The sequence below is a fragment of the Paramisgurnus dabryanus genome, chromosome 2 (assembly GCF_030506205.2).
Source record: "Paramisgurnus dabryanus chromosome 2, PD_genome_1.1, whole genome shotgun sequence".
NCBI lineage: Eukaryota > Metazoa > Chordata > Actinopteri > Cypriniformes > Cobitidae > Paramisgurnus > Paramisgurnus dabryanus.
This window is the reverse complement of record NC_133338.1, coordinates 19,876,887-19,896,079: the sequence shown is the minus strand read 5'-3', so window position 1 is coordinate 19,896,079 and position 19,193 is coordinate 19,876,887. Positions and strand designations below refer to the sequence as shown.

The 19,193-nt window shown below is 37.6% G+C and overlaps 2 protein-coding genes across 2 annotated transcripts; one reads left to right on the top strand and one right to left on the bottom strand.

Annotated features, from left to right (window-relative positions):
* Positions 1–41: 41 nt before the first annotated feature.
* casp23 (caspase 23, apoptosis-related cysteine peptidase) lies at positions 42–13,871 on the bottom strand. Its single transcript, XM_065275482.2, has 11 exons — positions 13,665–13,871; positions 13,369–13,440; positions 13,026–13,096; positions 12,783–12,956; positions 12,503–12,682; positions 12,309–12,380; positions 10,489–10,665; positions 8,783–9,017; positions 7,007–7,108; positions 4,191–4,300; positions 42–324 (listed from the first exon to the last, which is right to left on the bottom strand). The coding sequence occupies exons 1-11, from the start codon at positions 13,729–13,731 to the stop codon at positions 229–231; spliced, it is 1,356 nt and encodes a 451-aa protein (XP_065131554.1). The 5' UTR covers positions 13,732–13,871; the 3' UTR covers positions 42–228.
* Positions 13,872–13,918: 47 nt separating this feature from the next.
* oxa1l (OXA1L mitochondrial inner membrane protein) lies at positions 13,919–19,087 on the top strand. The gene is made up of 10 exons (XM_065275481.1): positions 13,919–14,070; positions 14,464–14,598; positions 14,761–15,034; positions 15,244–15,387; positions 15,598–15,683; positions 15,948–16,112; positions 17,156–17,260; positions 17,505–17,667; positions 17,787–17,867; positions 18,842–19,087. Exons 1-10 carry the CDS (start codon positions 13,960–13,962, stop codon positions 18,964–18,966), a joined length of 1,389 nt encoding a protein of 462 aa, XP_065131553.1. The 5' UTR covers positions 13,919–13,959; the 3' UTR covers positions 18,967–19,087.
* The last annotated feature ends 106 nt before the right edge of the window (positions 19,088–19,193 follow it).

The following is a 19,193-nucleotide window of genomic DNA, read 5'->3' as shown; positions in this document are numbered from 1 at the left end:
CAAATTGTCTTTGTTTAATTTTTTCAAATAAAATGCATAGAAACATTTTTATTCTTTATTAGACTACACATTTAACATGACAATTTAAAACGTTTCAGTAAATATCAGACCTCATAAACAAAGAAACACAATCTCCTGAGTAAATTAAAAAAGTTGCTATAATATGAATCAATAATACAGTAGAAAACAGAAAATATGAGATTTGCAGTCTGATGAGAAGTTGTAGTCTCACAGCCCAGGGAAGAGGTAAAACTTTTTAGACAATGTTGTTCTGTCTTTGCATGGCATTTGATCTGGATGCTTCTCCTTAAACTTCTTAAGGACCTGTATGAACAAAAAGCATAATAAATTAAACTAACCACACAGACTCAAGGCCCAGAAAGGCAGTAAGACATAGTTAAAACAGCCGATGTGACTGAAGCGACAAAAGTTGCAATCCCCTGAAGATAATAGTTTACAAAGTAGCAAATATGGCCAGGTCTAAAACGCTTTCACAAAAACTGTAGAGAACACATTTTTTATTACATTAGAAAGTCTGTGGCTACAAGAAGACACAATGCTCCTTACACTATGAGGTGGATTCGCGGACAGAGATTAGCTTAAGCCAGGACTAGGCCTTAGTTTAATTAGGAAATATAACTCGTTTTAACAACATGCCTTACTAAAAACATTACTGGCGTACATTTTGAGGCAAAACAAAGGGCAATGATATATTTTAAGATATGTCAGTGCAAGTTGTTTTCAGTTTGGACAACTCTTACATTTATTTTAGTCTAGGACTAGTCTAATCCCTCTCCGGGAAACCATCCCTATGAGTTTCTAGAGACACGGCTTGCTGCCTTACTTTATAAGTTGAACCAGAAAACCTGTAAAGAATGTTAAACAAAAGCCTAAATGCCAAAGACCTGCAAGATGACCTGATGAAATGAGAAATGCACATTTTATTGCATGAAGGGTATAAGAAAATCACTGGGCAAACATGGCATGTTGTGACATCTTGCCAAATGCCACTCTTGGCCAAGAAGAACATAAAAACTGACTTGAACATGCTAAAATTACTGATGTACAACCTTGGAAGCTAGGGATTTTTGATTTCCGGTAAAGCCGGTGGTACAAGATTTTGGGTTTCTGATATTTGGTTTCACGGGTGGAGCTTACGTAAATATTCATAAACTTCCAAAATCTATTAGATGGGCTGTGACTAAAGGGTGTCATATTCTTTGTCCGATTGCCTCTCATTTCTCCCTCTACACTGCGCGCCAAACAACACGCGTTGAAGCTGAAATTCAGCTGACTTAATAAAGTCACACGTCTCAGAAATCGGCTCATATTCGTACGGTAAATGTGTATGCCCGGCTTCAGGGAACATAGGAACCATCGATGCTCACAGTTTTTTGCGTTGCATTGAGGGAATTTTTTGGGAACAAATGTTCCAGTGCAATTGAGACAGCCCTTAAAATGCCCGACTCCCTGACTACAAGGGAGCTGATTGAGATGCAGACACCTATCGAAAGCATGAGGCAGAACGATATTTGGTGGAGCAGGCTACCCCCCAAATCTCTATGAAGGAAAAACCCTGACTTTATTGGATGCAGCCTTTGAATTGGGATGCACCCAATAAAGTCAGGGTTTTCCCAATTGCCAATTCGAAAGGCTGCATCCTCTGAAGGCTGCATTAGAAAGGCAATGATGTCACTGCGCCATGACAAATGCTATCCTGATTCAGAGGCTCCATCAAAAGCCTTCACATGAGGCCTCCAAATGGATCCTTCTTTTCCTGTGAAATGAAGGATCCATCAGGCTATCCCAATTTTGTGACCAGTTTTTGAGACAGCGTGAGCATTTTTTTTAAGTACTTGCTCTGAGACTGACTTAAAAAAAGTTAAATAAGTTGAATTAACTTAAAGTGCCCATCTTATGACTGCTTTTCCACAAGTTATATAGGAGTATGAGTTCCATCAAGCATGTTTCAAAAGTTGTTTGCTCGAAATAGCTTGTAGGAAAAGATTGTTACCCATCTCTAGTAGCCTCTGTTTCAGGGCAGTTCAGATTGTGCCGTTTTGAGCTAGTCTTACATATTTATGAGCTACTGCTCTTTTGATCACGCCCCACTACTAACGTCATGTGATCGTGCGCATGCTCAGTGGTCTCGTGAGCAGTACAGACCATACTGTGTTATTATTTTATATATTATTATTATTATTAACGGTTTATGTTGCCAACAGACAATTCATGCAGAAAAGTATAACTAATAAGTACACTACAGGAGAAGAAACTCATGACACACAATGATTCCTGAGTAAATTGTGATGTTACGTTAGCAGTCACAACAATAAACTCGTTTTCCCTGAACAATGCGAACATATTCCCATTATAAAACATTTTCAAACACATTATTTTCGCAAATTACATAAATTAAGACCCAGCGGGGGATGTATACTGCTTGTGGACCGCGTGCTAATTGCTAGAAGCTAGCGGGAGGTCCGGACCGTTAAGTTATAAGGCTCGGGGGTTAGCATCGTCAGAAAAGCCGGGGCTGTAAGGCCCGGTCTCGGTGTGTCAAACTCATCATGACACACAAAGATTCCAGCGTAAATTGTGATGTAGCAGTCTGAACAATACACTCGTTTTCCCTGGACAATACTAACATATTCCCGTTATAAACATTTTCAAACGCATTATTTTCGCAAATTACAGAAATTAAGACCTGGCGGGGGATGTATACTGCTTGTGGACCGCATGCTAATTGCTAGAAGCTAGCGGGAGGTCCGGACCGTGTATATATCTATGCGGACCGTAAAGTTATTAGAGGCTCACCTCGTCAGAAAAGCCGGGGCGTAACAGTTACGGTCTCGGTTAGTTTGGCAAAAAGCTTTTAGCTCTAGCATCATAAATGTAGTATTTTGTGACAGAAGATGACAACATGCAAAATATAACGTGACTTCTTACCTTTAACGATGAAACAACGCGATCGCGAATCGAATCCAGTCTGTTTCAGATGTGTGAATGATCCATGAAAGTCCAATAAAATACATCCATTTACCATTTTTGTCCACAAATGCTTATAATCCGTGAAATATAGATACATAGTCTGTTGTTTACATCAGATTTCGCATGAAGGTCTTATCGCCTAATATCTGAGGACTGTTTGCGTCGTAACACACTGTATATAAGATTACTCTGGGTTCCAATAATCACGCGTTAAAACTTTGTTTTTAAAAGTAGGTGGAAATATAATCCATAATATCCAAATAGCGCTGTTATTTCCGTGAGACATGATAACAGCACAGAGGGTCTCATTCAAGTGACTGCTCTATGCTCTCTAGCTACCTGGCTGGTGGGTGGAGACCTGCGAGTGGGGTGGTGGGCGGGAAAATTCAAACTGAATGTGACGAAACTTTTTGTTACGTCACAACGGAGCTGAGTTTTAACTCGCGCAATCTGAGACTCAAGGCAGAGGACATTCAGAAACCTGTATCTCACTCAAAACAGCATGGATGGATTTTTTTCCAAGTTTGTATGCGTGTGGGAGCATCAGAGACACAAAATAACACCCCAAAACCCAGAAAAAGTGAGTTTTTCATAATACGGGCACTTTAAATGGTGTTACCAATGTTTCAATGTTACCGGTGTTTCAATTTACACATAATTTAAAAATAAACTAAAACTGCCTAAAAAACAGTTCAGACACAGAAAAAAGAAACAAGAGAAGCAAAAAAATGCAACCCTTTTTTAAAGCAACACTAAATAGTTTTGCTCTTTGCTCCCCCTACAGGTTGTAAGCGGAATTGTCCATTACCACTGTCGTAAATAATTTAGCCTACTGCAGCAAAGCTGGCTCTGATTGGATTGTAGGTCTGCCATAAAGCAAGTTTTTGTAGTTTTCACTCGAACTACAGGACCGTGACCCGACAGTTGGAAACTTCTTTAGTGCGGTTTTGGCCGCTAGAGGGCTGCAAAGCGAATGTGAAAGTGCCGTTCACCCTGTTTCAAGTGGATGAACAACTGAAACTTTTTTGGAAAAGTTATTTTAAGGTAAAAAAAACTCTTTGGTGTTGCTTTAAAAGAAATCAGCATTTGGGTTATAAAGAACAAAGAAAAACATTGGAGCTTTAAATGATATGAGGATGGGTAAAGAATGTTACTGCTTCTGCGAAACAATATTTTAAAATAATTCAAAGTGACTTTGCCTTTCTGAAAAGCTCCTCAACGTCGTCCTGGTGAGAATGCTGATTAAATATTTCCACAATATCTTGGATGAAATGAGAGCCATTTTTTTCGTTTCTGTAAGACACTGTATCTGTATAAAGAAAAAAAATTATTATGTGGAAACCAGTGTTGGGGAAAGTTACTTTTAAAATAATGCATTACAATATTAAGTTACTCCCCAAAAAGTAACTAATTGTGTTACTTAGTTACCTTTCATAGAAAGTTATACTTACGTTACTTTTGCGTTATTTTTTTTACTTGGCTGAGGCTTGATCTTTTTCAGGCCTTGCAGGTGTTTTTTATGATTGAGAAGTTCTGAATTCAGATATTGCATATTTCCATCGCAAAAATGTCAAACTCTCGCCTGCCATCTCCGTTTCTGACTCAAACTGTCTCGAACGCATAGAGTGCGTAATTCTACGTGACTATGTTCAGTTTAATGCAGTGCATTTATTGATATATTTATTTATTAGATATATTTTAATCTAATTTATTAAACTGAAAAGTAATTTGCATTCCTACTTGTTACTTCAGAAAAGTAATATTATTACGTAATGCGTAATGTGTTTGCGTGGTTTATGGTTCAAAAATGATTTGACCTTTTCCTGAACATCTCTGTGCTTATTTGGCACTCGGTAATAGTGATGAAAAAATGCTGCCTTGTTACGTTCATTAATGATTCGTTCACGAACGTAACCCCTGCATCCTGAGAAGGTGTCGTGGACAGAAGCTGTGAGACGGGAAAGTGGCACAGGGGACCTCTGGGTCTCTCCCAAATGAAACGAAGGGGGAACAGGGGATGCACTGTCTATAACGCACATTTCATTCATAATATTATAAATACAGGCCTATAGTTTCTGCAAATTTTTGTAATTCTGAATTATGTGAAATGGCTAATAAAAATAGGTAATACAAACGATTATGTGGTCACCAAGGTGAATTGGTTTAGTCTTGACTTCTGGTCTTAAGTGACAGTGTTGGGGGGGAATATGATGATTACCGAGAAGTAATGGAAATTTCTTTCAAGAGATTACTTCAGTTCGTTCATCAAAATGATTTGTTCATTGATTTGAACCAGGGGGCGAAAAAGAGTGTTATATGTGCTATGTCTAAAGTCAATAATCATACTGTATTACTATTTACTTGTTACAAAAAACTGATTTGACAAAATTCAAATGCGTAATCTACTCGTTAAATAAATAAAATAAGGTTCCGATGACCAAAACATAAGGTTTTCATGCATAATAATAATTTTAATGTTTGGTCAGACATTTACACATTCATAAATCATAGAGCTATGTTCTGTATGTTAAATTTGAAAATACAATCTGATCTGCGCATGCGCTGCTAGCGCCTCGCTGCTATGGGAGGAGGAATTTCTGTGAACGAGAAATATGAATCAATTGATTATGTGAACGAAAACAATTCGTTCACCTAAAAGATTTGTTCAAAAAGAATGATTAGTTCACGAACGTAACATCACTATTACCGAGTGCCAAATAAACACAGAGATGTTCAGGAAAAGATAAAGCAAAAGCAAAACGAGCAAAAGATAAAAGGTATGCTTGAAGGTGTCTCGCCCAGGGTGTAACTTCATGTAGAACCGCCACTGAACTACTGATCAGCTGCCAAACCTCGCTTCACATAGCGATGATCCATGATTGCCATCTCTCCTCATCTAATGCAGGGTTCACACCAGACGCGGTAGAGTTGGCAAGCGCAAGTGATTTACATGTTAAGTCAATGCAAAGACGCGCGAGTTGAAAAATCTGAGTGAATGTCTCAAATTACTAACATTTCACGCGCGGCTTTTAGCGCGAATGAAGTGAGTAAACGCAAATGTTCAAGCCTCCAACTACACATGAATAGCGTGTTTTTGCCACCTCTACCATATTGCTGCGTTCACACCAGACGCAGTAGAGGCGTCAAGCACGAGTGATGTCAATGTTAAGTCATTGTGAAGATGCGTTGACACGCGTCAGGAGGTCTCGCGGCGCAAATGAGGCGTTTAGCGCGGCATGATAGACGTGATTCTGCCTCATTCATGCGTCTAGTTCACGCAAATTGCGCGAATTGAGCGTTGCCGCGGGAAACGTGCGAGTTGAAAAATGTTAACTTTGGCAGAAAAACAAGCCACGTTAACCAATCAGTGGCTTGCCCTTGTAGTGACGTGATTCAGGAAGCGAGCTAGTCGCAGAAGCCCCGCCCATGACATGAAATTCCTCGTGAATGTCTAGATGACTAGAATTTCACACGTGGCTTTCACACGCAAATAAAACGAGTAAACCTAAAGGGTTGGTTTCCCAGAAAAGGGATTATCTTAAACCAGGACTAGGCCTTATTTTAATTAGGAAATCTAACTAGTTTTAACAAACATGTCTTACTAAAAACATAACTTCTGTGCATTTTCAGGCAAAACAAAGGGCACTGATGTATTTTAAGATATGTCAGTGCAAGATGTTTTCAGTTTGAACAGCTCTTACATTTATTTTATTCTAGAACTAGTCTAATCCCTGTCCAGGAAACCACCCCAAAATGTTCAAGCGGCAAACTAGACGCGCTAGACACAAATTTGACGCCTCAAACACGGCTGGTGTGAACCCACAGTTAGGAAACCAAAACATTTGTTATTTTCGACAAGGTATTTGTTATCAAGTTCAGTTTAGCCACTAGCCAGACCATTAAACAGACAGAGACTGGACGTTAAGTTCCGCCATGATGCGTAACTGCGACAACGAATGTGCATCCGATTAATCGTCTATATTAGGAAAGTGAAATCAGGTAAGTTTTTTCCTACCTGGTGTACAGGATCTCAGGCAGCAAAAATCTTTTTCACGGTGCTCTGTTCTTTTGCCGTTTACTGGTATACTGTCCGTGACATCCACGCAGCCGTCCTCACCTATAACATGAGTTGATAAGGCACATCATACTGCAGATACACTGGGCAGAACTGCATGGCAATCTTACATTGTGTATTATTTTATTATTCTTAATAATATTTTTGCCATTCCACCAACTATGCATTCATGCTGAGAACTAGTTATTTGTAAGATTAAAAATAAAGGAATTAACAAAGGAACCCCATGTGCTGATAGTGGGCTGTTTACACTTGGTATTAAGATGTGTTTTCATCGATCGGATCACAAGTGGACGAGAGAGACACATTACGTTTACACCTGGTATTTAAATCCGTCTCTTTTGTCCACTTTCGACCACTTCTGTCCTGAATACTGTGAGGGGACGGTCCGTGAGACGGTGGGCGAGTCTCTCTGCTGTCATTCAAACGCGAGCGGGAGTAATTATGAGTTTATATGGACGCAAACTAATATTATGTCGGAGTCCACTGCTTGTTTAGCAAGTAAACATGCTGCACAGAGATTTGTACGTGTGTATGTTAGAGCTTTCTCTGAATTTTCAGCGCAATTGATGAAATAGGATCGCGCAACTTTCACGCTTTCAAAACGAAACTACGGAGAACACCCCGCAGTAGTTTTATCAATGAAAGGCTAAAAATAGCGCTGTTCACCGTATGTTCACGCCAGAAGTCAAAAAAAGACGTAAAATTTGTGTTTTATAGACCCTTTTACTGTTTGTACACAATGATGACGTGGCAGCGTATGCGCGCGCATTTAGGCAACGGAAGTATCGTAAGAATCAAAAGTGAAGCAACACAAACAGTAAGTTATTTTAAAAAAGTTGACTTTATGAACATTTTCAACACAGCTACCAGATCCGTGTACTATAGGGGAGTGGATAGAAGACGTTAGCAGATGGCCAAAAATAAAGTTGCCAGATACATATATACGTATATTAGTATATTATATTTGTGCAACCAAACGCAACAACCAGACAATTTGATGCTGGGAAACCGTTTTAATAAACTTTCTGAGTTGCTACCACGTTAGAACCAATGGGGAATAACACCACTTCCGTTGCCCAAATGCGCGCGCAGGCTATTTGATCACGTGAGCTGTAAAAGGGTCTATACCTCAGATTAGATAAATGGGCGGAGAGAAGGCGGCGCGTGTGGCTGTTCTAACACATTCAACCACATATGCGTTCCGCAGCTCCAAAGCAATCCGATCGAAAGTGGTTTCGACTACCTCTGGATGTGGTTGAAAGTGGTCGAAAGTGGACGCGTTCAAAACGTTTTGAACACCGTTTACACCTGGCATTAACGTCGTCCACTTGTGATCCGATCGACGAAAACGCATGTTAATGCCAAGTGTAAACAGCCTCAAAAAAAGACTATTGCCACAACTGTTTATCCAATACAGTGGGGGTTAAAGGTGGTCTTCTGATTGGTCAATTTGAATGTATTATGTTGGGTTTGGTCAAGTACATTGGGGGTTAAAGGTAATCTTCTGATTGGTCAATTTGAATGTATCAGTTATGGTCAAGGGATAGAGGATATAGGTCAAGGTTTTTATGAGGTCTGAGTAAACCCGGGCTGACACAGGGAGAACATGCAAACTCCACACAAAAGCCTTGAAGAATATTAATTCTTTCCGTTTGCTATAATACATCATAATCATGAACACAAATAAGAATGTCACCCTGATCTGTAACTTACCACCTCGGCATGCCTGGATGAGGATGATTTTTGGCTTGTCTCGCAATCCAGCACAGTTTGGAGTGTTAAAAGCTTTAAAAATTTCATCTGTGGAGAAAATGTCCTCTTTTCGATCTTCGGTGGAAATCCCACAGATCCCTTTTTCAGTTCCGTGGGACATGAACACCAAAAAGCAGCTGTCTGATTGGACATGCTCCTCTCGTTTGGCAAAGTCTTGGACAGCGTCAGTCATACCCTGAGCATCAAATCATCAAGAACATACTGAGTGATTCTTTTCTACATATATTGTAAATGACTTCTTTTATACTGTATATACTTACTATATGATTGTTTTCCCTGGTTAAGGTTCTTTCCACTTGTTTGTTTTAATTTTCCACTGAACACTGAATATGTTAATGCTACTAATCGTGATAGTACGGCGCACATAGTCAACAGCACTTATGGAATGATGTTTTTGATTATTGATGATGTAATCATGTTTTTATGATCATTGTGTAATATTTGAATGTCTTATTATAATCTAATATTTTAATAATTTGTTTTGCTGACCTACACGATTTGCTACTTTAATCAAATATCTTGACCTATAAGATTTGTTACTGTTTTGATGACACAGAACAAAAAATTGCTTTATAAGATTAGCACTTAAAATTTTTTTAGTTTGAATTAACTGTCACTGGCCAAACATTAGCACTTTATAAAATTTTAGTTTATATGCACCTTTTTAATTTTTTTTTTTTTCAAAAAGAACCCAGCTGTGTTAAAGAATGGACTCAGATCAGATGCTGGAATTTCAGATGATCTTTGAATACATGCTGATGTGTTATGATAGTTTAATTTAGTTGGTTTAAGCTATGGAATAAAGCTATTTGGCTCCCTTTTATTAAGAATGAAGATAAGATTTTTACCCCTACACATCATCCAGTGGAAATTAATGTGATGACAACAAAAACCTTAAAACCTGTAAACCTAGCTGAAGTCATTTATTTGTGATTTACTGTTTGCTGCATAAAATCATCCTACATAATGTAAAAAAAAACATGTAAAATCTAATCTTGATATTTTCAATACTGATTGAGTAAGGTCATGTCAACAAATGAAATCAATAATGTCTAAATCAATGACTAAAAATCAAACTTTGATGCTCCAAATCTCATAATTTGAATATAAGACATTAGCCTGGATTTCACTGACCATCAGTGGCGGCTCGTGACTGCTCGAGGGGCGCTAATTCAAAATAAGTGTTCGGAGTGTCATGGTTTGGTTCCTTTTTCCAAAATATGTGTTCTGCACATCAAGAGATCCTGTGTGCATCACTTCTTTTTATCAAAAGAAGTGCCTGCTGTAGACGCGTCTAAAGGGTTTATGATAAAAGTGACGCTCACGTTCACAAAATACACACAAGACACTTTCTTAACAGTAAACTTTGATTACGCATGAGATTATCTGGCAAACCCGAGCGTCTCTTTTATCATAAACCCTTTAGACGCGTCTGCAGCAGGCACTTATTTTGACAAGACATGTGATACACACAGAATCTCTCGATGCGCACAACACATATTTTGAAATGACGAACCACACACATGATGGGCTACATACAAGTTGTGATGAACTTTGCATTGAGCGCCCTCGAAAAAAGAAGTTACCGGCCGCCACTGCTGACCATATAGATAGATAGATAGATATACTGTATGTACTGTATATACCTGCGCAGTGAGGTTTGTGAGTGTGAACACAGTGTAACCCAAAGCCTTCAACAGCCTCTCCATACTCCATTCGTCTTTATCTGCCCCACTCCTATTACTGACGTACTCAAACTCAACATTGTTAATGAGCAGAGCCAACCGCTTTCTGTAAGGGGATTTGTCCTTTGTTGGGTAAATCTTTCCAGAGAAGAGAAAATACAACCACAAACATCTTTTCATTTGCAAATATTATACAAGAATAAAGCAAAGCCGAAGATAATATTATAACAGAAAAGAAAGTAAAGACCTCTTACAGATCAGTGGGTGGGAGTTACAAAAATATACTAACACAGACGAAAAAAATGATCAGCCGCCATCTTTATGCTTATCTAAGCTAAACAGACGTTGTGGAGCGAGCCAGACTTCGTGTTACAATAACAGTGGAAGGTAATCAATATGATATGGAAGAGGTTGATTTCGCAAGCGTGATGCTCTAATGCGCTGTTCATGGCACCTTTATGAGCCACAATACAGCAAAGAGCTCAGGCAGATGGAGGAACAGAAGCCAGAGGAGTAGGCCGGCGCTTGGGCTTCGGCTGAGTAGAGGAGCCCGGGGAGGACGCTGCAACCATCGGCCTCTGCTGCATAGAGAAGCCCGGACTGGCTAGAGTTTGGGTGGACTAATAGTGCCTTTACTCTTGCTTTGTGCTTTCTTTATAACATTTCTGCATCAGATAAGGTTTTGGACGTTTGTTTGGTGAATGTTTCCAGGCAAGAGAGCTACTTTGCGAGTGTTTGGACGTGTTTATTTCACAGATGTGTTTCGGCTTACGAGCAGACGTGCTGCGGAGTATATGAGCTTGGACGGACTAGTAGCGCCTGTACTCTCGCTGCGTGCTTTCTGTTTAACATTTCTGCATCAGATAAGGATATGAACGTTTGTTTTGTGAATGTTTCCTGGCACTTTGCGCGTGTTTATTTCAAAGACGTGTTTCGGCTTACGAGCACAAGAGCCGAGCCAGCGCGTATGTGAAGATATTGTGCGGTGGACGCATTTGTGTGCAGGATGCAGGGATAAACGGACATCTGACTGTAAAGTGAGTGTTTCTATTTTCTTTGTTATACTAAGGTGGCATTTATGTACACAATAGCATATCTGAGCGGAGTTTTATATGTCTATATTGTGAAAGCAATGAGGCTGATATAACACAGATGTCATTACAATAAACAAGAGACAGAAAGAAAGTTGGTAAAACTAAATAAACATTTAATATGCATACCCTTTTTTAAGTACTTTAAAAGACATTTGTACTGCGGATCTGACACCTCACGTTAATGTTTGAATAAGACTTTGCTACACACCATACCAGAGTGTTATTGTGTGTAACACAACGTAACATCACGTCTAAAAGTAAGTCATGATTGGTGTCTGTCAGACACAGTAGCAGCTATTTTCTTTGTTTTACTAACGTGGCATTTATGTACACAAAAGCATATCAGAGCGGTGTTCCGATTAATGGGAGTGGCTTGCAGAGCTGTGCATTGTGGTGCATAGTGGGAGTTGTAGTTTTTCAAACAAATGTGCTCTAAAGTCACGTTTTGTCTTTTCTAGGTCAAATAGGCACAAAATTCTAAATTTTTGTTACATTTCGACTACAAATATGACCCACTTTCAATAAAGATTAATGTTCCTATCGATGAAATGGCCCTTTAAAGGAGCTTATACAAAATATTTTCACACTAACACTTATCTAAGTACTTTATTTAAAACTTTTCCAATTGTTTTGTATAATTAAGTCATCATGTGATATTTAGAAAATATCAGCCTTAATTATACTTACATCTTCTCCCTCTATTCTAAGTTTTTCTTGTTTAAATTCAGGATTGCATTTCACAAGAGGATCTGGAGCCACCTGTTCAGAAGTTATTATGATAATATCAAGAATGATATGATAACATCAAGAATGATTTACTTCCAAATAAACACACAAGATGTTTGGTCAAATTAAGATTTTTAGAATTAAAAAATGTATACCACTTTCTCTCCACAGCCATTATTGCCACACTTCACAGCATTATTATGTGGCCCCTTCCATTCTCTCTGGCACTGCCAGCAGAAGTAGTAAGTGCGCTTCATGTTGGCTGTGCACAGAGTGCAGCGTACACACAGGTTTTTCTGATCTTGTCGTTCTACATGAGACCGACATCCTGGACACTGCAGCAATGACAAACAGCTAGGTTTGGAAAAATGTGTAATAGAGACAACATATATGACCAAGACCAGACTGTAAACAAAATGAAAACAGGAATCTTACGGGTTTAAAATCACACAGTCTTCTAGCAGCAAGTATAGCGAGGTTTTCCTCTAAAAATTCCCTTTGTTTGGGTGTCAGTGGTATCAGCTTACAGGTATCCTGATAAGACAGCTTTCTTCCACAGGTTTTATTCTGACTTTCTTGATATGCAGGACAGGTAAATTCTGTTTCACTCTAAAAATGCAACAACTAGTTAACTTTATAATAGAAGTATAACATGTATACAGTGTAATGGTGACTGACCTGCTTAAGATAATACTTAAACCAAGCAACGATATAGTCTGATGACCTTTGATGACCACAGGGCAGTGTAACTGATAACAAAGATTTGAAAAGTTATTTTGAAGCAAGCTTTCGTACATGATTACAGTGCCTATCATTATAACCATATATGCATTGGTTTATGATTCAAATGCTTGTTTGTTTGTCTTAAATGTCAAATCAAATATGAAACATTAAATGTTGAACTCTAACATTCAGCCTTGACTATTACTATCATTATTACATATCATCTATCATAATAAAATCTGTCTTTTTATTAGAATTTACTTTATGGTGAGTGGAGAAAGGTGAGGTGTCCACTTACCAAATCCCACTTTATCGGTTAATGGGTATTCTTCAGTATTAACCTCGGTATAGTTCCTGGATTTGGAGATTCCTTGATTCAAAAGAAATAATGCGGTAATACTTTTTAAATATAATTTATTGTTATTTTAAATACTTCCTCTTAAAATAACTATGCCAGTTTCACTTTCAGTTCAAAATGGATTTTGCTTTCTTACGGTTTCGTTTTACTTTATAAGCTGTTATCAATCTATAACACATTTCTGAGAAAAATAAAACGTTAATAAAAAAATAGCTTTGATAAAATGATTTAGTTACTCAAGCTGCGGATCAAGCCTGCCACGGAGTCTTCCAGTTGATCCGAAATATCGACCTCTTCCGTCATTTTTCTTTCAAAAAAATAAACAAAAGTTTTATAATACGTAAAATTACAGAGGGGTGAAAGGCGAACTTCCCAAAAGAACACCACTAAAAGATGCTCATCCTTGCAGCCAGCAGGTCACACAGCTTCTATCTATCGAGCATACTGATAGTGCTTTAAACAGGGCGGAGGCGGACACTAAACGCGTTTGTCCTTCCCCACTCACCGTACAATGTGTTTTCTCGATCAAAGATGGCTGCGCTCAAGAGCAGAGTGGTCACGGGATGTCTCAGATCATGTTTGCTTCGACAAAGCAACAAAGCGCTCGGAACCAGTGTTCCTATTGTTATGACAGATAATGAGGTTAGTCAGACTTATGCGATAGTTTGTAGTTTGTTCATTTATCCCACATAAATAGTAAAACGCAGTGTTATAAGGCTTGACTTTGAAAGAGGCTAAACAGCTAAGTGCTGAACTGTGCATGTGTGATGATCGTTGTGTCATATGTTCTTTAAAATACAGTTTAAACGTATCCGGCGTCAGTGTAATAATCATGTTTGTCTGGTTGATGATTGTTTAAAGAAAAGTTTCATAATATTCATAGGTGTCATGAAAAGTAAGGGTTTCTAAATCTGATCACTTTGCAAATGTCTATTGTGCATCATAATCATAAAAAGTTTTGATGTTTTATCGGTTTTATCTCATATCCTTAGCAGTCTGTTGTTGTATTTTTTTAATTTTCTAATCTTATTGCAGTGGTTTGTACAAAGATCACATCTTCACACTGTCAGAGGAAGTAGGGGTCCTCTTTCTAGGGCACTGATTGGTTCTCATAACCATGGGCGACTCCTATTGGTCAGCGCTGTAGCAGTTAGACACAGCAGCTCAGAGGTAGGTTTTTTTTAACAGGTTATTGCTCTGTTAAATATGTTAAGAGTAATAAAGGTCTGTGTTTTTTTTCATGCACTTCATTTGTACATGCATTTTTTATTGTCTATGCTGTTATTTCACTTGTGTATCGACTTACATGTCAATGTTGCGCTTATTTTACAGACAACTGAAGCCGTTCAGACTGTGTTAACTACACCTGTAGATACTGTAGTCTCAAGTTCTAATGCTGATCCCACCCCACCAGTCATTCAGCCAATCACAGAGCAGGTGACTGAAGCTCCTGTTACAGCATTGGATGTCCTACAGGGGGTCGGTACTGAAGCCAGCCTATCAGAGCTTGGCCTGGGCAGCTACACACCTGTCGGCGTGATCCAGAATCTGCTCGAGTTTATGCATGTTAGCATTGGACTGCCATGGTGGGGGGCTATAATTGCAGGTAAAACTATACTGTAATAAGCTTGGTTTTCATTAATTAAGAAAAAAAACAGTAATTTCATGTTTCAACCAGATCTGGCAACATCTGTGTTATGATCATAAGATATATGTGTTTAACATAAATGTGTAACACATTGATTTGGATTAATTACATCACTTTTTTGACTTTGATGACTGTGATTTCCAACACATCTCTCTTGTCTTTCCCAGGGACTATCATTGCTCGTTGTGCCGTGTTTCCTGTCATTGTGAAGGGACAGAGGGAAGCGGCCAAGTTAAACAACGTCCTACCAGAAATGACCAAACTCACTAACCGCATGAATGAGGCCAAGCAGAGCGGTAACAAATTTGATTGTAAGTAGTTTGTCTTTATATACTTTATTTTGAACTTTGCTTGCAACTGTACTTTCTCTTTTGTTATTCTAGCTGCTTGTCAGTGGATTTAGTTTAGTTTAGTTGTGTTTAGTGCCCAACTTGTTTTTGCAGCACAATAATTTTCCCTAAACCATCCTTTGGTCTGACATGCATAATCTGATGTAATATTTTTTTTTTTTCATTCTTTAGTTTCAAAGGCCTACACAGACTTGATGATGTTTCAGAAGAAACATGATGTGAACCCTTTGCGTGGCTTCCTAGTGCCACTGGTACAGGTCAGTTACAGACTCACGCAACCTAATCTCATGAAAACTTATAAGTATTTTACTACTATAAGTACAGTACAAAGCAAATCATACGAGTGTACGACTTCCCTCCGCAAAACACATATACATTGCCATGAGATTGTATTGACTCACATAATGTTTTTATGTTTAATATGGGCATCGAATCACTGTGAATGTCTCACAACCAAAACATCTGTTTAATTGGCTGCTGTTTAGTAATCACATTCATCTTTTTATCCTCTTCCTCTCCAGGCTCCAGTCTTCGTCTCTTTCTTCATTGCCTTACGTAAAATGGCATATCTTCCCGTACCCAGTTTACAGACTGGCGGCCTCTGGTGGTTCCCTGACCTAACAGCGTCTGATCCATTTTACATTCTACCCTTAGCTGTGACTGGCACTATGTTTGCCATCATAGAGGTAAATATTTTAAAAGAATAATACACCCAAAAATAAAAATAGTTTAACAAAATGAGTAACAAAAAACAATATGGAGTACAGTACAATGAAAGCAAAGGCTTTCTTTAGTTAATTAATTATTTTAAAAACTTGTATTGTTTACAAAACGTATATAAAGAGTAGGGCTGTCACAATGTTTAAATAATCGTCTCATCGCAATTGTTTGACCTCATCTCACTGATATCAGATCATCGCAATGATTGCACATCTCTCTAAAAACACCTAATGCTGCAAAATTTTGATAAGTAGTTTGAACTGCCAGGTAAAACATACATCTCCAAAACAGCAATTCCAAATTTAGGGAAGTGAAGGATGCTATTCTTAAGGATCTGTAAGGAATTTATTTTTTTGCAGCCACTACAGACATGTGGTCCAATACTTATATGACCTTAGTAGGATTGGCTACAGTTTAAGGCCTGTTCTGGTATAGTCAGTTTATTTTGATTGCATTTTTATTTTTAATTATTTTTTTTAGACCCTTTATTGTGTTTGTTTCTTATGAAGAATTTTCAGTTTTTTAAAGATGTGTTTATTAAATAATTACTTTTAAATATGTGTTATGTGTATTAATATATACTACCAGGTTAACCTTGCAAAATATTTAATTTAATTAATCACAGCAATGTGTGAAAATTATTTCATGAACAAACAAAAAAAATGTATGAATTTAATTTCAAAGCAATAAAACAGTCAATTAATTGTCATAATCGCCACAATTTCTTAGACTATTAACCATTAGCCAAAAATCATAATCGTGACAGCCCTAATAAAAAGACGCAATGTGCAGAATAGAGAGACTTTTTTGAAAGCTTGTTTATTGAAAGGTGATAGGGTGTTAAACTGGTAGAGGGTCTGATGTTTCATTTTTCTGGGCAACTACTTTATGATATAATTGCTGTTATATCATGTTTATTTTAGCATTTGTAAAAATGTGTTTTGGAATATAGAATGTAATGGTTTTATGTTTAATAACTTACCTTTAAACTGTTTTATTATGTTTTTAGCTGGGGGCTGAATCTGGGATAGACAACCCAAACCTGAGGGCCATGAAGACTGTCTTCAGAATTATGCCCTTTGTTATCCTTCCTCTGACAATTAACTTCCCCACGGTAAGTTAAGCCCGAAGTATAGTCGGTTCTTTACATATATACTATTCTGATGATGAAATTTGCGTCACACACAATGACCCTCTCACATGCATAAAAACATGAATATACTTTTAGCTTTAGTCTCTTCCTTTCTCTCAAAAGGCTTTAACTGAACTATAATGTGTTGTTTGTGATGAGATCTTTTTTTTATTTTGTTATGCTGTAATGAGTTCTGTCTGTGTAACTCTATCTGTGTTTTTTCCAGGCTGTATTTACCTACTGGATGACCTCTAACCTCTTCTCACTGGGTCAGGTGGCCCTGTTGAGGCACCCGGTGGTGAGACAGAAGTTACGCATCCCAGAACGCATTACACACCCACCCTCAGCACTGCCTAAGAATGAAGGTTTTGTTGAAAGCATTAAGAAAGGTGTGGACTTAAATTCACTATCTTTTCTTTTATTTTCTATATCTGATTCTTTTCCATTCTTTTGCCAAGCTTGTATTGATTCCTGTAATATTTTTCTATGTGTGTGTTTGTGTTTTCAGGATGGAAAAATGCTCAGTTGGCTCAGCAGCTGGAGGAAAGAGAAAGGAGAATTAAAGGGCATCTTGATATGGCAGCTAAAGGTGAGGCTTTATGCTACATACTTTATAGTTTAAGGGATAGTTCACCCAAAAATAAAAATCTTGTCATCATTTTCTCATCCTTATGTTGTTCTAAACCTGTATAAGTTTCTTTTTTCTGATGAACACATGATATTTTGTTTACACTTTATAATAAAGGTCCATGAATCATCATAAACTAAGACATAAATGTATTTTTACTTAAACATGAACTAATGCTGAGTTAAGGGGCATGTACTAATCAAAAACTATTTAAGAGTCAACTCGTCATGTTTTTCATTGTTAGTTAATATATTACTTACCAATTAATTCACGTGGCATTTTGTAGTTAATGATGACTCTTCATAAGTTTATGTTTAGTTCATGCCTTAACTCAGCATTAGTTCATATTTAAGTAAGAATTAATTTATTATGAATTAAGTATTAGTTCATAATGATTCATGGACCCTTATTATAAAGTGTTACTGATATTTTGATAAATGACGATAAGCACACAACTGATGGTACCCATTGACTTTCATAGAAAACAAATATGATGGAATTCAATGGGTAATGTCAACTGTGTGCTTACAATCATTTATCAAAATATCTTCATAATTTACCACAATACTTCATAATATTTGTTGTCCTATTATTTAAGTCATTGGTTATGGCAGCTGTGTGCTTATCATCATTTATCAAAATATCTTCTTTTGTGTTTATCAAAATAAAAAATGATATAGGTTTAAAACATATGAGGGTGAGTAAATGATGACATAATTTTCATTTTTGGATGAACTATCCATTTAAATATCTCTTTTACCTTCTTGCTATCTCAGATGCATTTTTGTTTTGAGCTTGTCACAGTGCATCTTGATATTATTATGTTTTGCAAAGAATAAATGGATTGGATGCACAAAATTTATATAGTTTTTGTGGACACGCTGGCTGTATGAAGGAATTTCTTTTTACCATTTACATTTATCCTTCTTTTCAAGGTCCACTGAGGCAAACTTTTACCCACAACCCCCTGCAACAGTCAGCAGCACCAATGTCAACAGGAAAGTCAACTAGTCCAAAGCAAGAGGGTAAAAAGAGGCCCTGGGAAGACACGATTGGCTAAATGTTTAATAGCAAATTGTGAAGGGCATTGTACATATATATTGAGATGGACTGAGGGAATGGTGGTAAAATAAGAGTGTTGTATGTATTATGTCATATTAAAGGGTGATTGTGTTCCCTTACTGCTGTCTTCTGTCATTTACAGTCTGGTGCATAATGAATTGTTTTTAAGTAAATACCAATGAATACTTTAATTTGTCAAACAGAGCACATAAAAACTGACAACTT

Excerpts from the sequence above, each read along its gene's own strand:
- casp23 (XM_065275482.2), bottom strand. The coding sequence starts at position 13,731 with ATGACGGAAGAGGTCGATATTTCGGATCAACTGGAAGACTCCGTGGCA. Across the intron at positions 12,683-12,782 it reads GACTGTGTGATTTTAAACCC|TGTCCAGGATGTCGGTCTCA; the intron begins GTAAGATTCCTG and ends TCATTGCTGCAG. Across the intron at positions 4,301-7,006 it reads CCTGAGATCCTGTACACCAG|ATACAGTGTCTTACAGAAAC; the intron begins GTAGGAAAAAAC and ends TTCTTTATACAG.
- oxa1l (XM_065275481.1), top strand. The coding sequence starts at position 13,960 with ATGGCTGCGCTCAAGAGCAGAGTGGTCACGGGATGTCTCAGATCATGT. Across the intron at positions 17,261-17,504 it reads TGACAATTAACTTCCCCACG|GCTGTATTTACCTACTGGAT; the intron begins GTAAGTTAAGCC and ends TGTTTTTTCCAG. Across the intron at positions 17,868-18,841 it reads TCTTGATATGGCAGCTAAAG|GTCCACTGAGGCAAACTTTT; the intron begins GTGAGGCTTTAT and ends CTTCTTTTCAAG.